Raw genomic sequence first — 20,806 nt, forward strand, 5'->3', positions numbered from 1 at the left:
GAGTGTTTCAATAGCAGATAAATAGAAGGTATACATGTGGTTCTGTGCATGTAATAGGTAGCAAAAGGGCTTGGCTGATGTTCTGTCTCTCTGCAGGTGCACCTGCGCTCTGCTGAGCGCCTCCGAGAGCTGTGCTGTGCCAACCGAGGCACCTTCATCAAGGTGGGCCAGCACCTGGGAGCACTTGACTACCTGCTGCCAGAGGAGTACACCCGCACGCTCAAGGTGCTGCACAGCCAGGCCCCGCAGAGCACCAGGCAAGAGATCGAGCAAGTCATCCGTGAGGATCTGGGCAAAGAGGTAAGGGCTGCTCAGGACAACGGTACATTTAGCAGGACTCTATGAGGAAAGACTGCTTTCCCTTGACTGCAGTAGACCAGTTCCAGCTGGCACTGACAATCCTTTAGATTTTTGAGCCCCTAATTAACCTTCAAAGAAAATAATAGCGTAAATCACTTTTGGTGCTTGCAGTCAGGTAGCATAATATCCAAGGAATTTGTTACCATTAACCCCCAGCAGGCTGCAGCACTGAGATCAGAGGTGGGTGTCTGTGTTCATCAGATATAAGGAAAGTAACTATGATATTTAAAGAGAGCATTCTGCTGCTTTGTGTCTTGCTCTGTATGAGAAGAGATCCGCCTTACAACTTCCAGGCTGACCAGGGGCATTTCAAGGAGCACAGCTGATGTGGGAGGGAGGAGGAAACTGCAAAGGCAATAGTAGAAAAGGTGGAATTGCTGGGCGAGAGACAGGCTGTTGAAGAATAGAAGCAGTGTGTACATACAGAGCTGCTGATACAAAAGAGGTTTATGGGCTCTTTGGGGGTGTTTCAGGAAGTCTGTGTGGTGAGGAGGTATGGGGAGAACAAGGAGATTTGACTGAAGTATTTGCACCTACCTAATGGATGTATTGTGGATGGATTTGGATGTGGTGGTTGTAGTTAGAAATGACAGTTTGTATCTCCCTGCAATTGAATGGCAGGGTTAACTGTCAGCTCCTGGCCTGCATTCTCTTTGCCTTCCTGCAAGCTAGATGCTTCCTTTCTCGGCAGCCTGGCCAGTACCAGCTGTGTTTCATAGCTCAGTGGATAGATGGAGCAGGACAGGCTGTCTGCTCCCTGCTGCTCTATGGGGCTTCACCCTGCAATCTCACTTCTGCAGATGTGGAAAAACCACCTTGAGGTGAGCTGCTACTGAATGATCGAAACAGCCACCTCTATCTGGCTGTGTGGTGTCTCTCAGAAGCAGAGCCACATGCTAAGGAGGTGGGCCCCTCCTATTCAGCTGCCACAGATATATCCTGTTTTCTTTTAGCATTTTGGGAGCTAGGCAAGCCCTCCATGCCTCATTGATTCCCAGCGAGACAGCTTGAATCCAGTCTCCACAGCAGCCCTTTCCTCTTAGCATTCATGGCACCCACATGGGCAGTGCTGGGTGATATTTAATTTTAAAGAGACAGAGGGGATAAAAAGATAGGAACGGGAAGAGAAAGAGAAAATGCTAGAGAAAGAAAACAATGATTGAAAGAAGAGAGAAATGAAGAGAATGGAATATATGAAAATAAAATAACTGGTGAAACTGGGTGGTATTAAAATCACAGGTAAATGTCCATAGTTACAGGGTGGTAAATTAAGGATTTTGTTTGTTTTTGTAGTGATTTTGTAATGATTCTGTAATGATTCTGGCCCCTCACAAGCAGCTACTGAAGCTGTTGGAGAGCTGAGTGAAAATTGCTGGAAAGGGAGCAGTCTCAGTTGCTGTTAAGCTAAAGGCCTCTAGAAATTTTGACCATCTTTCTGTTTGGACCCCAGGTACTCGCATCAGCATACACTTACACTACTGCTGGAGAGTCTGTTGCGTTCGAGGGAAGACTGAAAGGCAAAACAGGCCCTTACTGAGAACTTGACAGAGATTGAGTTTGTTGCTTCCACTGCTCACTTAATTCAAAGCTGGGAGAAAGAGCTGGAGTGAGCTTAGAGGTTGAGGCCTCTCTCTGTTGAAGGCAAATCGTATAAAGAGCTTGAATACGTGTAAAAGCCATACATTTAGAAGGATGTCAGTCCATCCCTGCTTTGTGGGAGCACAGGTAATGGGAAGTAGTTTCTGATTGCATGATTAGCCTGCACCTCCAAGGAGACCACCTACAGTTAATTAACTGCGGCTTTTACACCAGTGCAAGGACAAGCTTGCCATTTGTAAGAAACCTCCTGCAGCCATACAGTCATGGAGTTTGCTGCTCGAGCAGAGCAGGATAGGCTGATGGTTTTACTATGATTAGTGAACAAAGCATGTGAGGCAGAGGAACCTCCTGTGCTGTGGTTTCTGAATCAGTGGTGTTTGCGGGAGCCAGCCTTTAGTCAAAGGGCTTTGCTCTCTTTGTGTTCCTACCCTTGTGTTGGCATGGCGCTAGTGCTGTGCAAGGGGAAACATACTTGTCTAAGAAGATGTTATGCCTGTACAAAAACTGTTGATAAGAGGGAAGCTGTCCTTTGTCCCTCTACTTTAAATTGCTCATGGAGATCCCAACAGTTTTCTGTTGAGTACATTAGCCTTATTCATCCACTGTTGAAATACTAGTATGTACACCAGGGGAGCATGGTCACTGCAACGATGCACAGCAATGCCACATGGCTATGTGAACCTACCAGGGAAAAGAGCTGGGATGCAGCAAGGTACTAATACCCTGGCTTTTGCCATGACAACCTTAATCACTACAGCAAGAAACTTCCCTGCCCCTGAGCTGCTGCAGTCTGAGAAAGGACAGCAGGAATAGGAGAATCTCTTCTTGCTATTATTTCTGTATGAACTCTTGGTACAGTATGGCAGAGAGGAGAGTCTGATTCCTTTATTTCAGGAATTGTTTATCTGCTCTTTAAGCACTGCGAGACATATGCTTAGTTCTGATATGCAGAACTGTTGAAGCAGTGCTCGACACTGTGGGAGAGTAGTGAAGACTTCAGTATGCTGTTGGGTATTATACTGGATGTCCTGCAGCATCCAAGTTGTTCCCAAGGGAATGTGAAACACTTTCTTTAGCTGGCTCCATACGTTATCCTGGAGAAGATTCACTTACCCTACTAGATGACAAGTTCTTCAGATTATGATGCTGCAGATCCTGATATGGCCCCGGAAGCCATCTCCCAGACTGGCAGTGTTGTTAAACCAGACCAGGATGCCAGGAGAGTTGCCTGCTTACCCCAGGTTTGCACAGAGTGATAGAGTGCTCTGTGTGAATGTGCTGCTGTGGTTCAGGTAGTGTACAGTTGCTCTCACGCTTGATGCTGTGCATCTGATACCAGGCGGCTCTCACAAACATGCTGTATATGCCATGGCAAAACCTCTGAGTCCAGGTCTCCTGTTGCTTGTGATCCTGATTCTAATACTACACCTTAAGCATCCTCTAGTAATGCTGTACCAGGTGTGCGTTTTGAAATTGGCCCTCATGTACGTGATTTCCAAACATGGGGAAATTACAATTAAGTCAGTGAGAGTCTCTTATGCCTGCTGTGGGGTTTGTATCCAGCAGAGGAGATCTCCTGTTCCTCTGTGACTTTGCCAGCCTTTTGTTACCCCCCAGAGTGGGGGCTGTGATGGCAATGGCTCTGCATGCTGCTCTGGTGAGCACTGGGCTGGCTGTGGGACAGGAAGATCTGACCCTTTTCCCACCCCTCCTCTAGTCTCTCTCAGTAGGCATTTCAGGGCTTTCAAGCAGCTGTTGATTTAAAACAAAACAAAACAAAAAACAAACAAAAAAACCCCCACATTTGTATTAAAATTATAATGAGGAATAAAAATCTTCACTTTTTTCAATAACTTGAGTTATAAAAAAAAGATTTTTATCAATTATGAAAAAGATTTTGGCCATAAATAGGTAATTTAAAGAGTCTGTAGATGGATGGTGAATAGCATTAATGTCACCCAGAACAAATGGGCTTGCATTACTCAACTGGAAGGCAGGAACAGCCACTGTATGGGCCCTGCTGCTGTGACAGCCTCCACTGTGCCCCATCTCTGCCATTCTGTGCGTATGAGCCTCTCGGTGCTGGTGGAGCTCAGCTGCACTGGGACCACGCAGGCGCCAGCTGCCCAAAACCAGGGCCTCAGTGCTAAATGCAGAGGGAAAGCAAATAGGGAGTTTTGTATGGGTCAGGCAGTCCTCCTTGCTCTGTCACTTGTGTTCCTGCATGCTCTGCTTTCAGGTTGCAGAGTTGTTGATCCTTAATGACACACCAATGACAAGCTGGTGTCCTTATTCCCAGGGAGCTTTGAGACAGGGTGCTCCCTACTGTCCTGCATGAGGAGGCTGTCTTCTTTTCCCAGGTGCTCTAAGTCCCATTGCCCATGAAAAGGAAGGTTTTGGTGTATCGGTGGGAGGTTAATCTTTGTCATCCTTTAATTTTACTGATTACAATAAAAAAAGTTGGTCAGCGGAATTTCTGAGGGATTACTTTACTTTTAACCTTCTGCAAGAAACTGAAATATTTGAGATAGAAAATGCAATGAGGAATGACATGGAAAGGAGTAATTCTGGTTTGCATGCTCAGTGACCTTCATTTCTTTAATTTGCAGATTAGTTAGGTGCATAGGGGTTAATATATAGCTTACCTGCATGGAATTTATTGGCTCGGTGTGTCTTGTGTGCAGATGGTAGCTCTCTTCAGTATAGTTTTCTGAGAGATTCGATGACACCTGAAGTGTTGCCCTGGTTCAAGTCTCAGCTGGTAGTGCATAGCACATCTGTGCCAGGTTGTGCTCCATGCTTTCACCCTGTGAAGGTGGTGGATACGTGCCCAACAGTGCTCCATCCGTAGGCAGAAACCACATCTCAGCACGTGGGTCACCATTCCAGTTCCAGGCTTCTGTATCTGCTGATACGCTCAGAAGTACTTCTACTTGATGCTCTGATACGGGCACAAGCTGGGTGTAGCAAGCTTGATTTTTCTCTTAGGGAGCAGGGAATCCAGTCATTTGTCCACCCACTCATCTGCTAATTTCCTACTTGATTGTGCCCCATTTGCATCTCCTGTTTTCTGTCAGAATTTTAGGTCTGTCCAGTTGTTTAGCTCTTGACCCATCAGGAACATAAAAACATGACATGGTGAATCTGGCATCTTTTGGCAGAAGGTTGTTTGTAGGCAAAACAAAGGACATAAGATAAAATGAGTTACGAGGCCTCAGCTTGGTGTGCCTGCATTTTTCTAACATGTAGAACAGACGTAGCGTTTTTATGTGTTTTTGAGATGTGCGGACAATCTAGTGAGCTGTCCTCTGGTACTATGGAATCAGTCTGAGAGTTTATGATTCTATGAAGGGATGCTGAGCTATAGAAAGGACTTCAATCATGCCTGAAGATCTTCTTTCTGGTAAAAGAGTTGCTGCGGGTGAGAACATGGGAAATCCTCCACATGGGAAGCCTTACATGCAAAAGTGTTTTGAAAATTGAAGCAAGAATTGGGATCCCAGGGGTTTCCAAGTTCTATCCGCCATTAGTGAGCCAAGTGTTTCAGTCCATAATAAGCAGGCCAGCCTGAAAAGAGAAAGTTTTCTAATGTTCTCTGTATAAGAGTTAAATTACGTTTGTGAGCAGTAAGCATACTTTGCACTTATTTTCTATGAGATTTGCAGTGCTTTGGCTTTACAAGATGCGTGGTTCAGAGCCAAACATATGAAGCTGTCTGTGACAACTGAAGCAATAAAATCACATGAGTTACAGCTTGTGCCAGGAGAGCTCAGCTGAAGCAAACCCATGTCTTTTCCTTTTACAAAACTCACATAACCTCTCCGTCTCAAATTGGCAAATTCTTGGAAGAGGCTGTTCAGCACCAACCCTTCCAAATTCCAAAAGATTAGTAGAAAATATACATTACTTGGCTCATTTCTTATAATGGATGAAACCATAGTGGTATCTGTTGTGAGTAGAGAACAAAGCTAATTTTTGCCAAACATTTTATTGAATGTAATAGATTGGTTCAGGTCTATTAACTGTTATTTCCATTTATCAAGAAAGGGCAGAAAGAGGCTAGAGCAATTAAAATTACCAAGGCTTGTTAAAAGGGTTTATACTAAATACTCAATGTAACTTCTGCAGCCCCGTCCTTTGTGGCTTGCTGGCATCTTTGACCCTGCTGGCAAGGAGATACCTAAGTCCCTGAGGTGCTTCTGTGTGCAACAGCATCCATCACAGGCTGGGTTTTGTCCTTTGGGCCATAACCTAAGATCTTCCTCTTCTTTTTCTTTTTTTCTTTTTTGTTTGAAAGAGCTGTGATGGATCTTAAGAGCGTGTCCTGTTTAAGATGCTTGGAATCATCAGGACCAGCTCAGAAATTTCAGGTTGGCTTTTTTGAGCTAACTTTTTGAGACACTGAGTGGTTCTCAGTGTGTGACCAGAGTAGAAGGGAATGATACTGACTGTACTGGCTCTGTGGGTCTTATCTCTCCACTGACTACACAGCCACAGCATGTTGATGGCAGTGTGCTTGGCTGAACAGCTCCAGTGACTTCATGTCCATTACCTGGTGAAGGAACAGGTGCAGCCTGGTCAGTGGCTAACTCTGGTCCACTCTCCTAGCATTGCTGACAACAGGGCATATCTGGAGTGAATCTTAGTCCTTGGCCCTTCTTTGGTGAGGTGATTCCCTCAGTTAATGATGAGGGTGTGTTTTTTTTTTTTTTTTTTTTTGTTTTTGTTTTTTTGGAATGAGTGTCCCTGCTTATGTTAGATAGAATGCTTGGATTCAGCCACAAGGACCCAATGATTCTGAGCTATAGAAAACAGAGCTGTATAACAGGGAAGCCTCTAAAGAGCGACTGATCTCTTTCTCTTCCAGGAGTTGACTCTGTTGCTCTTCTTGTGTTGTTTTGTGCTGTTTTGCACTGCATCAGCCCTAGGGAGGGATGTAGGGTAATTGGATTTTGGCCCTAGAATTGTGGTTGCTGGATTGCTCAGGAATGTGTGTGAATTAATAAAAATTAACCCCCTGCCTTTGTTTCCCTAGCCAACTTTTCTCCTTGTAACAACCTCTGGCAGTGCACCCTTGGGGTGCCAGATGAGAACTTACCAAGGTGGAAGACAGATGAGGTTCACCACTGCACCCCGGACTTGACAGCCTTTCCCTTTGCAACGCCTGTCACCTTGCAGTGGCAGCAGCAATGCTAGGTCTGTAAGTGCAGTTGATTTATGTTAACTGTTGAAACGATAATGTTTAATCTGTAAAGTGCTAATCTATTTTTTATGTTGATTATGAATAGGCCAGCTGTGCCTACTTTCCTATTCATAGAGTTTAGTGAACAAGCCCATTTCACAGGCGGGTTTTGGAGGGTGATTTACATGAGAGTAGACACTGCTTTAAGGAGGGTAAATCAGCTGAGTTATGTCACTGAACTAGAGGCCTGGCAGCCCAACAAGATCTGAGGGCAAGGGAAGAAACATGGAAGGAAGAGGAGGAAGGGACAGGGAATAAACCAACTGTAAAAAGAGCAGATGGATCAGAGTAGAGTATGAATAATAGTGGAAATATGGGCAGGAATGGAAAGGAGAGGCTGATATTCAGAGGGGAGTTGGACAAGAAGGAAGCAGGAAATGATGTGGCTGGCTTAGCACAGGGCTTTCTTCCCTGGATTAGTGCTGAGAGCTCTGGCCTCATCATTAGGGGAAGCATTGCTGCCCTTCCCCAGCAGGGTGTCAGTGATGCTTTTGGCAGAGAGTCAGTTGTGAATTTCATTTGCTGTGCTGTTATTTCTCTGGAACGAGTGTTCTGGATCTCCATACATTCTTTTCTGAGAGTATGCTGCAAAGGACATGAACTCCAGGGTCCCATACAGTTACCCTACCTCTGCTTCCCTTCAATCACTGCACCTTTTCTACGTGGGGTGGACTATACAGCTGTACAGGTGTTTTAGTATTTCATCGAGGTATAATCAGTACCAGTAACTGACTCACTGAAAGAGATTAGATTTAGGTTAGATATTGGTAAGAAATTCTTTACTGTGATGGTAGTAGCACACTGGAACAGATTGCCCAGAGAAGCTGTGGATTCTCCATTCATGGAAGTGTTCAAGACAGAATGGATGGGGCTTTGAATAATGTGATAAGAGGCTAGTGTAGCAAGTCCCTGGTAGGGGCATTGGAACTAGATGATCTTTGTGCTCCCTTCCAACTCAAACCATTCTATGATGAGTTTAACATCTCCAGCAGGGCTTTACTGCCTTTTAGCATCTTTCTTCTAATGTAGTGACTTCATTATATCTGCTTTGTGAAGTGCATGCCATTCAGATTGATAGCCTTATCTACCAGGCTACATGTACTTCCATGTCTACTTCAAAGCTGCTCTTCTAAAACTCTTCCATATTCTTCTGGGTAATGTTGTACATCAGTAACACTTTATCACACTTGCATTGATATAATTGTGTCCAAAGCCCAACGAAGGAATGTAGCTATGCAGAGTCTATTTAAGACTGGGCTTTGTCCTCTGCCTGTTTTCATCGTGTCATACTTCTGTCTACCCTGGTGACAGGCTGCTGGGCAGTGCAATGCAGCTTCTGTCGCTCCTGCTTTTTGTCTTAAGCCTGGAAGCATTTTCACATCATTCTGTTCTGAAGAAACATAGAAATGATCCTTGTAGTACTCACAGGAGCTGTGAGTACTATCACTGATCTCTCCTCTCTCCACCCCCCTTTCCTGTCAGTTTTAGGAGGTGGAGTAGATGGGTCTGTTGTTGTAGCATACACTCACATGTAAGCAGTGCTGTTCTCCCAGATGTGTACCCTGCAGTGCAGCACTCTGCTTGTCGTGCACACTCTACCTCTTCAGAGACACTCCAACAACCATCCTGGCCCTCTTCTTTACTTGGCTTTCTATAGATTTCCCCTGCCACTCCTCACGCAAACTGAGCACAGAAATGCACTGTGGTATGCCATCTCCTTTTTTGTGTGCAGATTTACATGTTGCTAAGATGCTTGTAACTTGTCTCTCTTAACTGTGTATCCCTAGATACCTCCTCACCACTCTGCATAGTCACGTAAACCTGCCCATAAACCTATTTCCTCCCAGCCCCTTCTCTGGTATGCTTCTCAAAGCCCCCAGGCAATAAGAACTGAATCAGAGGCATTTAATATGAAGCACAGGTGATGTCTGCTCCCGAAGGTCCCTATATATCCTCAGGCTCTGGCAGTTGGTTATTTCTCACAGGACTGCTGCTGTAGTTCAGGCTTACTGCTGACAGGGCCCTTGGGGCGTCTTTGCAGTCAGCAGAGCCTTCCCTCTTCCTGACCATGACTAAGCTGAGCCCGTTGTTGTGGATCCATTGACCCTTTCCTACTCTAATTTCAGCCAATTTGTGGCAGGGATGTATTTATGCCAGATGTCAAAATGGTCTTGGAAGTTCATTTGCTTCTGTGTGTTTTCTTAAATCTCACTTTCTTGCTTAATGCGCCAGCTTAGCCCCATCTCTGCGGCATTTCCTTCCAAATGTGCAGCAGGCCACTGATATCTGTAGGAGAGATAGGGTGCTTGGAATATGTATTTGGGAATGTGATCGAGGGGTTATGAGAGTATTGGATACCTGTATGCATCTTGCTGCATGTGTGGCTTGGGAAGAATGGGAACTTTGAGTGGCGAAGGGCAGAACAGTTGTATTTCTGTCACCTATGAGCACTAGTACTTGGTGCTCTAGTCATCATAAGGAGTCCACTATGCCAGGCACTATACAGGTATGACTGAAAATCAGCTTCTGTCCTAGAAAGCTTGCAGGCTTCATGTAAGATAGGATGCAGCAGATCAACACAGGCAGAGTGTCAAAGGCAGGAACCATCTTGGACTGCCACATTGATATTAAGTCATGAATACTTGAAGGTGAACGAAAACAGACAAGTTTGGTCAGCAGATAGAAGGGGTTTTTGGAAGATTATAAGCAGACTTTGATGAGGCCAAAGGGGTAAGACAGAGTGACTTGAGGAAGTTGGTTTTCTTTTGTCTTTTTGATAGGTATGGTCCGGGCCAGACCGATATGTGTATGTCAAACCCCAGGGGAAAAAAGTGTTTTGCTATCCAAGTGTGACAGGATGGGAACTGAGCTGATAGAAGTTTTCTCATGTTAATATGGAACTACTTGTGTTCTAGTCTGTGCTCATTGCTCCTTGTTTTGTTCTTGGGCACCACTGAAAAAAGCCTGGTCCTTGACGCTTGGCCTTTAGATATTTTTAAGTGTTAGTGTTGAAAAGACCGCTGGGAGGGGGAGGTGGTGTTCTTAAGAAACATGCAAGACTTAGACCTGGTCTGGAAATGAGAGGGAGAGGTCTATGTTGAAGAAAAGGCCAAGATTGCAGGCATACTTGATAGGTTGGTGATGCTGCCTATTGCAGTGAGAAAGGAAACAAGGGATGGTTTGAGTGAGAGGATTAGGAAACATATTCTTGCTATGTTGTTTGTGAACAAAGAGAGAAATACCTGTTAAGATGTCTCAGAGACAAGCTGAAATTTTTAGTTTGGCCAGTGGCAGACTGATCTAGGCTACAGAGGTAGAAATACAAGTCATAAGAAAGGAGGTGAGAATTTTGCAAGTTATGATCTGGAAATGTTGGTAAGGGTAGTGTCTGTGGGCAAGGCTTGGTGGAATGTTTCTAGAAAGCCACGAAAGAGATAAGGATGCTTCTCAGACATGCTAACAGACCCGTTAGAAAAGCAGAAGACTACTGATGTCTTCCTTAGGAGTCAGAGAGGTGTTCCTGCTGTTAGCACTTTCAGCTCTATTGGTTGGGAGCAGAAGAGGAGCTTACAGGGAACGCGGTAAACCTCAAAGCGTAAGATCTCAATCTACTGAATCTGAATAAGAGAAACCTGTTGAGCAGACACTATGCAAAAGAACATTTATTGGCAGCAGAAAGTTGTCCTCTTCTCTGCTTTCACTGCTCACTACTGTAACAAGGATGGGAAGCCTCATTTATTAGCAGGGGAAAAAAAAAGAGAAAGAAAGTCTTTTCAATTAAAACACAAAAAATGGCGTGGAGTGGACAAGTTGTGTGCTCTTGAAGAACCGTGCTTTCAATCTGTCTCAAAGATTGACAGGTGTGGCTCTATCCTCACTGACAGGAAGGATGCAAGAGAGGAAATATTTTTTCAAAACGACAGAGATAAAAGAGTGGATTTAATGAACATTGTTCAATTCAAGTGGAAGACAGCTCAAGATGAAAGAGCAAATTAAGAAAAAAGGTATTGTTTATATGTGCAAAGGGAGTGTATGAAACATGGGGCAAATTAGGGCATCTTTTTGCCCCATGGCTTGCACCATTTGAGAGAGAAAAAGAGACTCACAAGTTGCTTTCTTTTCCAGAGTGATGAAATGGAAGGATGTGAACAGGAATATATAAGTATATATATGTCTCTGCTTTGTTCTATGCATTTTGCATAGGCTAAGATGCTTGTATTGTGCAAAACAGTGTGCAGAGACACTGTTTAGTGTGCATGTCTTCCACCTTCTGTTCCCCAAAAGCACAGTTGCTGGTGGACTAGTTTGGCTCTGGATTGGAAAACACTGGCTGCTGTTGAAGGCAAGTTACTGACAGAGTGGGTTGTGGATGTTGTTTGAGGTAGCAGGCAGAGGACTAGCTGCATCAGATATGTATTCTGAGGTAGAAGAAAGTGGGATGCTGAAGGAGCCTGATCACTGTTCTGATTAACTGCATCTAGAAAGAGGCCCATATCAAGGTAGTAGAGGGGGCGGCAATTTGTTACTATTCAGAGGTATCTTGAGGAAATAATTCATTTCAATGATGTAAGTTTCTTCTGGATTCCAGGGAAGGGAAGTGGACTTGCAGCTTGACATTGTGATGCAGCTTCTGACTGGTTTAGGCAGTATTTAGGGTGTCTAACCTTTTGGCTTCTCTGGGCTACATGGAACGAGGAGGAGTTGTCCTGCTGATAAATGTTTACTTCTGGGTGGCTGAGCTGTGTTAATGTTGGCATTCCGTGTCTCGGGAAGGTAAGAGGACACCTGATAGCTTCATCGATAAATTAAAAAAAAACATTTATCTCCTTGTCACAATCAGGAAGATGTTCCTGAGACAGCTGGATTCCAATCTGGCTGTGACAGTCCCTGCCTTTACTGGATTTCCTTTATTTAGAACAAAAGGCAATATTTACCATCTAACCTCCTCAGCAGCATAGGTTGGTGGAACTAGGTGACTTGGTTTGTTATGATCTGACCTCACTTTTCATTGAATGTTTGATGCTCTGCAACATGGTGTAGCCCAGCATTCCATAGGAGGATATCAGGGAGAACCAATGTTAGAGCTCAGCTCTGCTGAATTCTAGGCAGGCATCATAATGCGTATCAGATCTCCCCTTGAAAGTGACCACATTGCTTTCCCTTCTGTGCTCTGAAAGACAGGAATTTTGTGTAATAAGCCTTATGTTATTGTTTCGGTGCATCAGAATGCACACGTTCCTTTTACCTGCAATCATTTGGATGCAGTATATTCCTCTATATACATGGACACTTATGTGTATATGTAATATGAACATGATGGAATCCGTTCAGAAGAAAAGTGCTATCCTGTGTATATCTGCAATATTATTAAATATATTGAGTTAATAAATACATATTCTTGACAGATGCATTTAGGAACCATCAATTAAGCTTGGCATTCATTAGGTGGGGAGAAGCCCAATCAGATTTCACTGACTCAACAAAGCCTCCTATAAATTGTAGGCTGTTTGTTCTGACGTTTGATAAATTATTCTTCATAATCCACTGTCTGCTGCGATAAATCTAATCTTTCAGTTTTTGCTGTCTTAATAATTCTTGGAGCAATGCTGTCACATTTTGTTTTCATAGAGGGGATAGAGAGGCTGGGGCAATAGAAAAAAAAAACAAACCCTCATCTGCTGTCTGGGAAGTAGCTTACTCTACCCCAGTGTAACATTTTCCCATCTCTAGAACTATGGTTTTGCACTCTTGCAGTGGTCAGTGGTTTTTTGGTGCCACGGGCAGTTATGTCTACATTCTTGGAAAGGTAACCACTCAGCAGATAGGTTCACATCCCTTGGACCTAGTTCAGGAAAGGCATCCAGACTTCTGAAAGCAGTAAGGTCCCATTATCAGTAAGGAGAATTCCAGAAGTTCTAGGAGCCATAGTTCTTAGAAATGCTGTGTCAGACCTAGAGCTGAATAACTCTTCAGCTCCTCTGCCATGAGAAATCAGGAGGATCCTGTGCTATGCTGTGTGAAGATGACAGCTGCAGCCCCCAAAACTTCCCTGGGAAACCTGCTCTGTTCCTATCTGTAGTTCTGTCCCACAAATCTCATTATCACTGTTCTTCATGCTGTCCCATCTGGGAGGCTGCAGACTGCACAGTCTTTGTGTAAATCTCAGAAGGTTCCTGCAGTCTGAGCTTGCTCACCTTAGCAAATTGCCATCCATGTAGCTATGATTTAGAAGGAAATGTTCAGTGCCATAGAAAGGCTATAAAAGCATGGCTGGCATACAATTAAGCTTTACCTGATATGATCTTCCACCTTTCATAATCTGATGGTTAGCTATTTCTTGGGTCAGAGGTTGTATCTTAATGTTTACCACTTGTGCTGGATTTTCTACGCTGACTTATCTACCCACCAGGAATTCTGGAATTTGTAACTCCCTGTGGCAATGAGTTCCATGGCTTAATTCAGCAATATGGGGAAAAATACTTCTTTTTTCCTTGTTTTTAGTGGTGCTGTCAGCTAATCTTGTGTGTTAATTGACAATTTGCTGCTCCTGAATTTTTCTGCAGAACGAATGAACTGCACCAATCCCATTCTCCATGACTGAAGTGCTCTGTGACGTTCCCTCCCTGTTGTCTTTTTCCACACTGAATGGTCCTTTGAGGGGGGGGGGGGGGGGGAAATAAGTTGAAGACAGTCTTGAAATGCTTTGGTGAAGAGCTCCCTTTCCCATGGAAATACTGAGCATTTGGAAGTCTTCTGAGTCACCCACCTGTACCATACTGGTTTGGCTCTGGCTGAGCTTGAGAAAGTTTTTCTATAAATAGGTGTGGAAAAACAGAATTCTCAGTGCTGGGTCTGGAGAGGGTTCCATCACTCAGATCCTGCTCAAGGGGGTAGCTTGTTGGCAGCCCTTCTGGAGAGTGAAGTATACCTCAGCATTGAGTGGGCAGGTTGGAGCGAAGCAGCAGTATTTGATCATTTACTGCAGCACGCGGATATAAAAAGGTTGGGATTAAGAAGCCATGTATTTCAAAAGAAATTAGCTAGCAAGACATGCACATTTAATGTTTATGGTATGAAGATTAAGACACTGGGCTGTAACTCAGGATATCTGGTTTAAATCCCAGCTCTGCCAAAGACTTTTCAGAACATGCTGGGCAGGTCATGTAAGGCAATGCTTTCAGAAAAGACTTAGGATTTAGCATCTTAAATCCAATTGACTTCCAGTAACTTCCTAGGTGTTTAAAGACAAGATTCACAAAAAAAAACTGAGGCATTCTGGTGCTCAACATCAGCTGATGTGTGTCATGAAACTTGGGCAGAGCAGCGTGTGCTTTGGGAAGGTGCTTCAGTGCATGAGGAGGATTGTGGGCAACAACCTGGGACAACTGGAATGTGAGAGCTTGTGCGGGGCTTGCATGGCTCTGCACCTTGTACGATGGCACTCTGGGCTTAATGACAGTGTTTAAGTGCAACCTCAGCACAAATGCATGCTAAGAAGTCTGAGTAGATGGATCCTGCAAGAGCTTTTCTATCAGCTCCCTAAGGTGTGAATACTAATACCAACAATCATGAAATGATTCTGCATATTTTAAACAAGCTTCATTCTTTAGAATTAAGCAGCCAGGGCTGTGTTTCCAAGTGAAGTACAATGACATATTCATTTGCTGGTTGAGCACGTGCCCAGTGTGGAGTGGGATGTACAGAAAGCTAATGAGGGAAACCATTGTGTGCAGGGATGCTGCCCACCTCTGCAGCTGTAAACCTGCAGCTGGCTGTCATGCTCTTTTGGAAGAGCACTGGTAAAGTTTCTTTTCTCTCTTTTAAACCTTTATTAAACCGGTCTGGAAATTATGCTTGTTTAATCTCCTGCTAGGATTGCAGATGGTTACAACCAGTTTGATAAGCCCTTTGAGATGAGCTGTGGCCTGGAAGAAAAATTCTTTAAGTACCGCATCAGATGGGCTCCAGAACTGCCCCAGACCTTTGCTTGCTAATTAGGCACTATGGAAATGATGGGCAGAATTTTTCTTAAGGGTCACCGGGTACTTATGAGCAGTAAGAGCATACAGCCTGCTCCAAGAACTGGGTGCACCCATTTGCTTGGGAAGGACCTCTGTTGACAGGCACTGTAGTAGCCTGACTCCCCCCTTTTTCTGCCTCCATAGCATGCAGCCTCATACTCACTCTTGCCTTTCTAGGACATGCAACCCGCTTCAGAGGCATTAGTTGCCTCCAGCACGCTGCAAAAGGACAATTTCATAATGAATGAGGGCAATTTGCTAAGCGGGGTCCTGGAGCCCTGCTGTAATTGTGCTGCTGCTTTATCTCAGCCTCACACCTGCTCATGTAGTGGTCTGGTTGTGATCTGCTCCTTCCCTCATGTGCATGCGTTCTCCTTCTGCTCCTATAGGAGCCATCAATTCTCTGATCCCATTGTAGTCCCTCCCCTTGGTGCCTTGGCATGGAGCCTGCGGGCGTGCACAGATTTCCCCTTGAACTGCAGCAGGGCCACTGGGCTGGCTCTAGTGAACAGGAATGCTAACCTGGCTTTCTTGTCCTTAGTAAAAAGATTTTAAATGAAATCCTTTTGCCCAAAAGAATTTGAGACAGCTTTCTTCAAATAAGATTTCCTTGGAAAACTTGGTCATACAAGAATATTGTATGTATTATTCCTACCAGAAGGAATATGTGTAGCTTTTTTTTTTTCCCTGCATGCATTCAGTAGTGGTGAAAATGATTGGATTGACAGTGTAGGCAATTAAAAGTTTTTGAGATCCAGAGCAACTGGAATTTCATGCAGTTTATATGCAGTTTTGCTAAAAATGTACCTTACAATGGATTCAGGCCAGTGCACTCCCAGTTCTGTGCTTTAACCTCTAGAGGATGTTACTGTCTCTTTGACAGGTGGACTGGTAATCTGGGATCCTGTAAAGGGTATTTTCCTTTAATGTGAGGATGTAGAATAGTGGAAGAGGTAAAGAAAGCCCCCCTTGACTTCAGGTAGCAAATTCTCTGTTGGTGTGTTTTCTTTCCTTAAGAATGTCATAGTATCCAATGTGTTCCTCCTGGCACTTTAAGTCTCTTCTTAACGGGCTCCATCTTCATCTGATAGACAAACTTCACACAAAGGTAGAAATCTGTGTCTCAACACATCCCTTGAGCCATCTGTCATCCTGTAGGTGTTTCTTTCTTTATACTAATCTGAAATGAGAATCTCAAAATCCAGTGAAGTGAGAGAGAAAAGAAAGGGAGGAGGAAGAGAGAAAAACGTTTTCTCTCACGAGACAGGAATGTCAATAGGTTTGAATTATGGACCTGCTGTAATTAAAAAACACATAACTAGTTGTTTTTAAATGCAGTTGTTTTACTTAATTGATTTTGCTGCCAGGACCAAACAGAATTAAATAAATAAATAGAAGACACTTTCCTCATGAATTGCTGGAGGCAGCTGAGCCACTGTTGGAATCAAATTGCTGCAAACACTCCAGTTTGTTGCTACCAATAGATTTCTGTGGAAGAGGCTGGAAGAGAAGGGGGTAGGGTGGTGTAGGAGGGGGCTCATTCCCTGGCAGCTGCAGAAGGGAACAAGCTGCTCCTTGTATAGTATTTTTTTTTTCTCCTTGTCAGCAAAAAGAATATTCGTTTAACACTTTGCATGAAGACTTTGCTTAGAAAGTCTTTATTCATACTTAATTACTAGCTCACTGCAGCTTCCATCTTTAATTACCTTTTAAAAAGCAGGTTATAAAAATGCACTGACGTTCTTTCTGTCTTTTTTTTTTTTTTTTTTTTTTCCTTACTGCATAAATTACAGGTTTCTCAGCTGTTCACTCAACATCAGTCCAGCCCAGGGAAAGGGTGGGAAGTGTTCCCTTTGCTGACTCTTATGGATACCTTAGAGCTTGTGTGCACCTTGCTCTGCAGAGCAGGACAAAAATTCCTAATCAGCACTACACAAACTAGCATGAACATAACCATGTTGACATCCCTTCTTAGGGGTGCAGAGGAGCCTGCCTGGTTTGCCAGGATGATATCACGCTACTGTGCCAATAGTGGCCACGGCACCCCTTAATAGCCAAGGATGCTGACCATAATTTCTCCAAACTGTCTTCAAGACAGCCTGCAGTGGTCCCTCACACGGTGCCTTGGCCGTTTCGTGTCCTAGATGAAATGTGCTGCTGGCACTCTGACATAGGTTTCCATAAACAGACCACTTCTAAGAACACTTCCCTGCTCGGCAGGCTTCATTGGGAGGCCAAGCAATGAAAAGGGTAGGCAGGGGACATAGGAATGATGAAAGAGCTGAGACTGTGCAGATTTGGTGGTCAAGGCTATCCTTATGGGTAGTTTCTGGCACCCCGTGCTGATGTATCTTTCCCTTTTCCTGACAGATAAAAGAACTCTTTGTGAGCTTTGAGGACACACCTTTGGGAGCAGCGTCACTAGCCCAGGTGCACAAGGCAGTGCTACAGGACGGGAGAACGGTGGCAGTAAAAATCCAGCACCCAAAAGTCCAAGCTCAGAGCTCCAAGGATATTTTCCTCATGGAGGTAAAGTGCCCTGGTGATTTTGACTTACTGAGCAGTTGTCATGCAAATGTGAGGGGTCCAAGTTCAACCAAGGTGTGAGCAGGCATAACATCAATCAGTTCTGTAGCTTTGGAACTTCCACAGACATAAATGCTGTCATACGGGCAAAATACAGAAAGTTGGTGAAGATTGCTGTGAGGATGGTTGTGTGAATGGAAAGACTGAACAAGAGGGTCAGAGTGAAAATGGGGAGAGAAGGACAGACAGGTAAAACATGAATCACAACTGAGCAAGTCTTTATAAGAGTTGAAGATAAGAGTAAACCTGGAAGTCTCTCTAATGTCTGTGTGCCAATTACCTGGTAGATTATACTGGTTGCAGTTCCCCTTGCATTTCTGGTCTCTGTAACCAAAAGGTAATCAGTCACCAACATCAGCATGTTTTTTTGGTTAAGGCTGCTGTGATTCAGTTCTATTTCTTGATTGGCTCCTTAATGCTGTCCTGATTCATGGTGGAAATAAAAACATTAAAATATGGAGAGTGTTATGTAACAGGAGCAGACATGCAAAGGAGTGGTTTAGCTAGAAAAAGTTTCTCTTGAAACTTTTGCAGTGAAACAGAAAGAGTGCAGTGCTGTGGCTTCTCTCAATCTCCTGAAGTCTAGTCCACTGAAGAGAGAAACTGGAGAAAAGCTGTGGCACTGTGCTTGCATTGTAATAATAAAAGATGGCAGTGGTATGGTACAGAAATGGAAGTGGGGCTCAGATGGAGGGGAGGTGAAAGATTAGATCTGAAAGTGGTAGTACTAATGCTTTTAGCTCTCCAATAAGTATGTATCTGTACGTATAGCAGAAATACAAAGTAATACATCTGTGGGTGGACATTATGTCCTTGGGACTAAAGAAGATAAGTTGAAGCTCAGGAAACCTGCCTGATAAGAATTTTGAGGATAGTGCTGATGCAGTGACACACTTCTCCATCACAACAGATCAGGAAACAAAGATCCAGCACCCTGTCAGAGGGCAGTGCATAACTAAAACTTTTTAGACAAATAAAACACTGTTCTCTGACCAATCTTGAGTAGTCTGCAAAGCAACACAGCTGGTTCCAGTTAGAGCACATCAAATTGTAGCATCATTTACTTTGAATTAGTAGTAGCATAAATTTTGGAGTTCAATAAATATATTCTGTTAATATGGAGTATGTTTGATTCTGTATTTGTTTGAGAACAGAACAGTTTGAACTGGCTTCGGTGCCTGTTGTAGTTTTGGATTTGATCCATATTTTCTTCAGGGCTGAATGCAGTGGTCTGCCCCATGACTTTGCTTTTGTGAGTTGTCATATGCACAGCAGTTCTCGATGTATGGCATCCTTCATTCCTGCTCAGGACAGCATAGCAGAAACTGAGCAGTCAAGACTGAACAAGATAAAGAAAGACTGTGAGATCAGCGCAGTAAGAGGATTGTGTATGAATGAGCCAAGACCCAGATTCACCTTGAGACATTTGTGCTGTGAACAGTGGATGCCACAGAAAAAAAAAATCCCCCCTCATCTTATGAGACTGTGATTGGTAATTATGCTGTTAGGAGAGATTCAGATAAATAATTTAATGATTTCTTTCTTTTATGCTTTTGGACTAATCCTCCTTGGAAATGTAAAACTAAAACAGTGTACATCCTTTTGTCAGTTTGGTATTGTTTTTTCTGTATACACTCCAGTTTTCATACTGGAACTCCATTGCGTATTTTTTGGAAAATAGCTCACAACGTGATGCATTCAGTCTTTTTTTTAATGGTCCTTCACTGGAGTGTTGGTTTACATATGCATCATCGTATCCTTGCGTGGAACTGTGTTTGACAAGGCTGCATTTAAAGCTAGATTATATCCACTGAGGTTCTGGTCCTTTAAGAATCAGACAGCCACTGCAGTTAGATAGGAAGTTAATTTAAATGTTGTTGGAGACAGTCTTCTTTAGAGACTGATGGGAAAAAATCTGAATATAGATGGAAAATTCCTGAATTCACTTGTGGTTTCATAACATAATTTTCTGACTCTTTAAAAATCAGGACACCATCTGATATATCCAGAGAGAGATCCCTCTGCTCTTATGTCAATACTTATTTCAGGACAATATGTTAACAGATGTCAGAAAAGTGACAAGCCAAATATTTTTAAAGTGTGTCCCTGCTGATGGTCAAGTTGGCGAATTGGTTCTAAAGAGCATTCAAAGGAAGCAAAAACAGTCTCTGAATTTTCTCACATCAAGCATCAATAGCTCCTATAAAGTTTATGTACATGTTCATGAAGATTGTTGGTTACATTTCATTTGGATGACATAAATTTGTAAGGATTTATAGGTTTAGATATAACAGTAGAAAAATCATTCAGTAGTGTCTGGAACCTGGTGATTACATTTTAAAGGAACATTGAGTTTGGAACTGACATTTAGATAAGAGAAGTAGAGAGAGAGGTGGAGAATAAATGTTTTCACATAGCTGCACAGTGGCAGTGATGGTTCACAAATTTATTTTTTGTCATACATTTCAATGATAACAGCTTTCTGTGCTTCTTTTAATGTTCCTCCTGCAATACAGGAATCCCCACCTTGTTGGTGGAAATCTAAGAAAGAAAACTGTCCATGAACACAAAGGCATGTTTGTTTTCATTTTCAGATGGACGTACAGAAGTTTGTGAATTAAGTTTTATTTTTGTTTTATGACTCAGTAGTTAAAAAAAATAGATTATTTTCCTTAATGTGTGGTCCAGATTGTCAGCTTTTATATATTTGTGACATTGGCTGAGAAACTGGCTCTTCATCTGAATAGAAAGCATTCTTGGCTGCTATGCAGCTTTGATTTTGCCATCCAGACACACAATCTTGATTTGCTTCAGGAAGGACTACCTTTCACTGGCTCCTTTAGTACGTGTTGCTCTAAACAAAGATTTCCAGAATCATTTCAGTAGATCTTTTCAAAGCCTAGTTCCCTTAAGAGGAGGATGCTACCTCAGAGTTGCTGTCACTGACACTGAGAGGCAACTCACTCCTCACCAAGAGGCAACTCACTCCTCACCAAAA

At 43.3% G+C, this 20,806-nt stretch overlaps 1 protein-coding gene across 5 annotated transcripts in view; it reads left to right on the forward strand.

Annotated features, from left to right (window-relative positions):
- Positions 1-20,806, forward strand: part of ADCK1 (aarF domain containing kinase 1) — a 77,230-nt gene that overhangs the window by 30,357 nt on the left and 26,067 nt on the right. For all 5 annotated transcript variants that reach the window (XM_085225405.1, XM_085225406.1, XM_085225407.1 and 2 more), the window contains exons 4-5: positions 97-300; positions 17,593-17,751. In XM_085225405.1, the coding sequence (XP_085081531.1) occupies positions 97-300; positions 17,593-17,751 (363 nt within the window). The remainder of the gene's footprint in view (positions 1-96; positions 301-17,592; positions 17,752-20,806) is intronic.

Source organism: Meleagris gallopavo, chromosome 5 (genome assembly GCF_905368555.1).
Source record: "Meleagris gallopavo chromosome 5, MGAL_WU_HG_1.1, whole genome shotgun sequence".
NCBI lineage: Eukaryota > Metazoa > Chordata > Aves > Galliformes > Phasianidae > Meleagris > Meleagris gallopavo.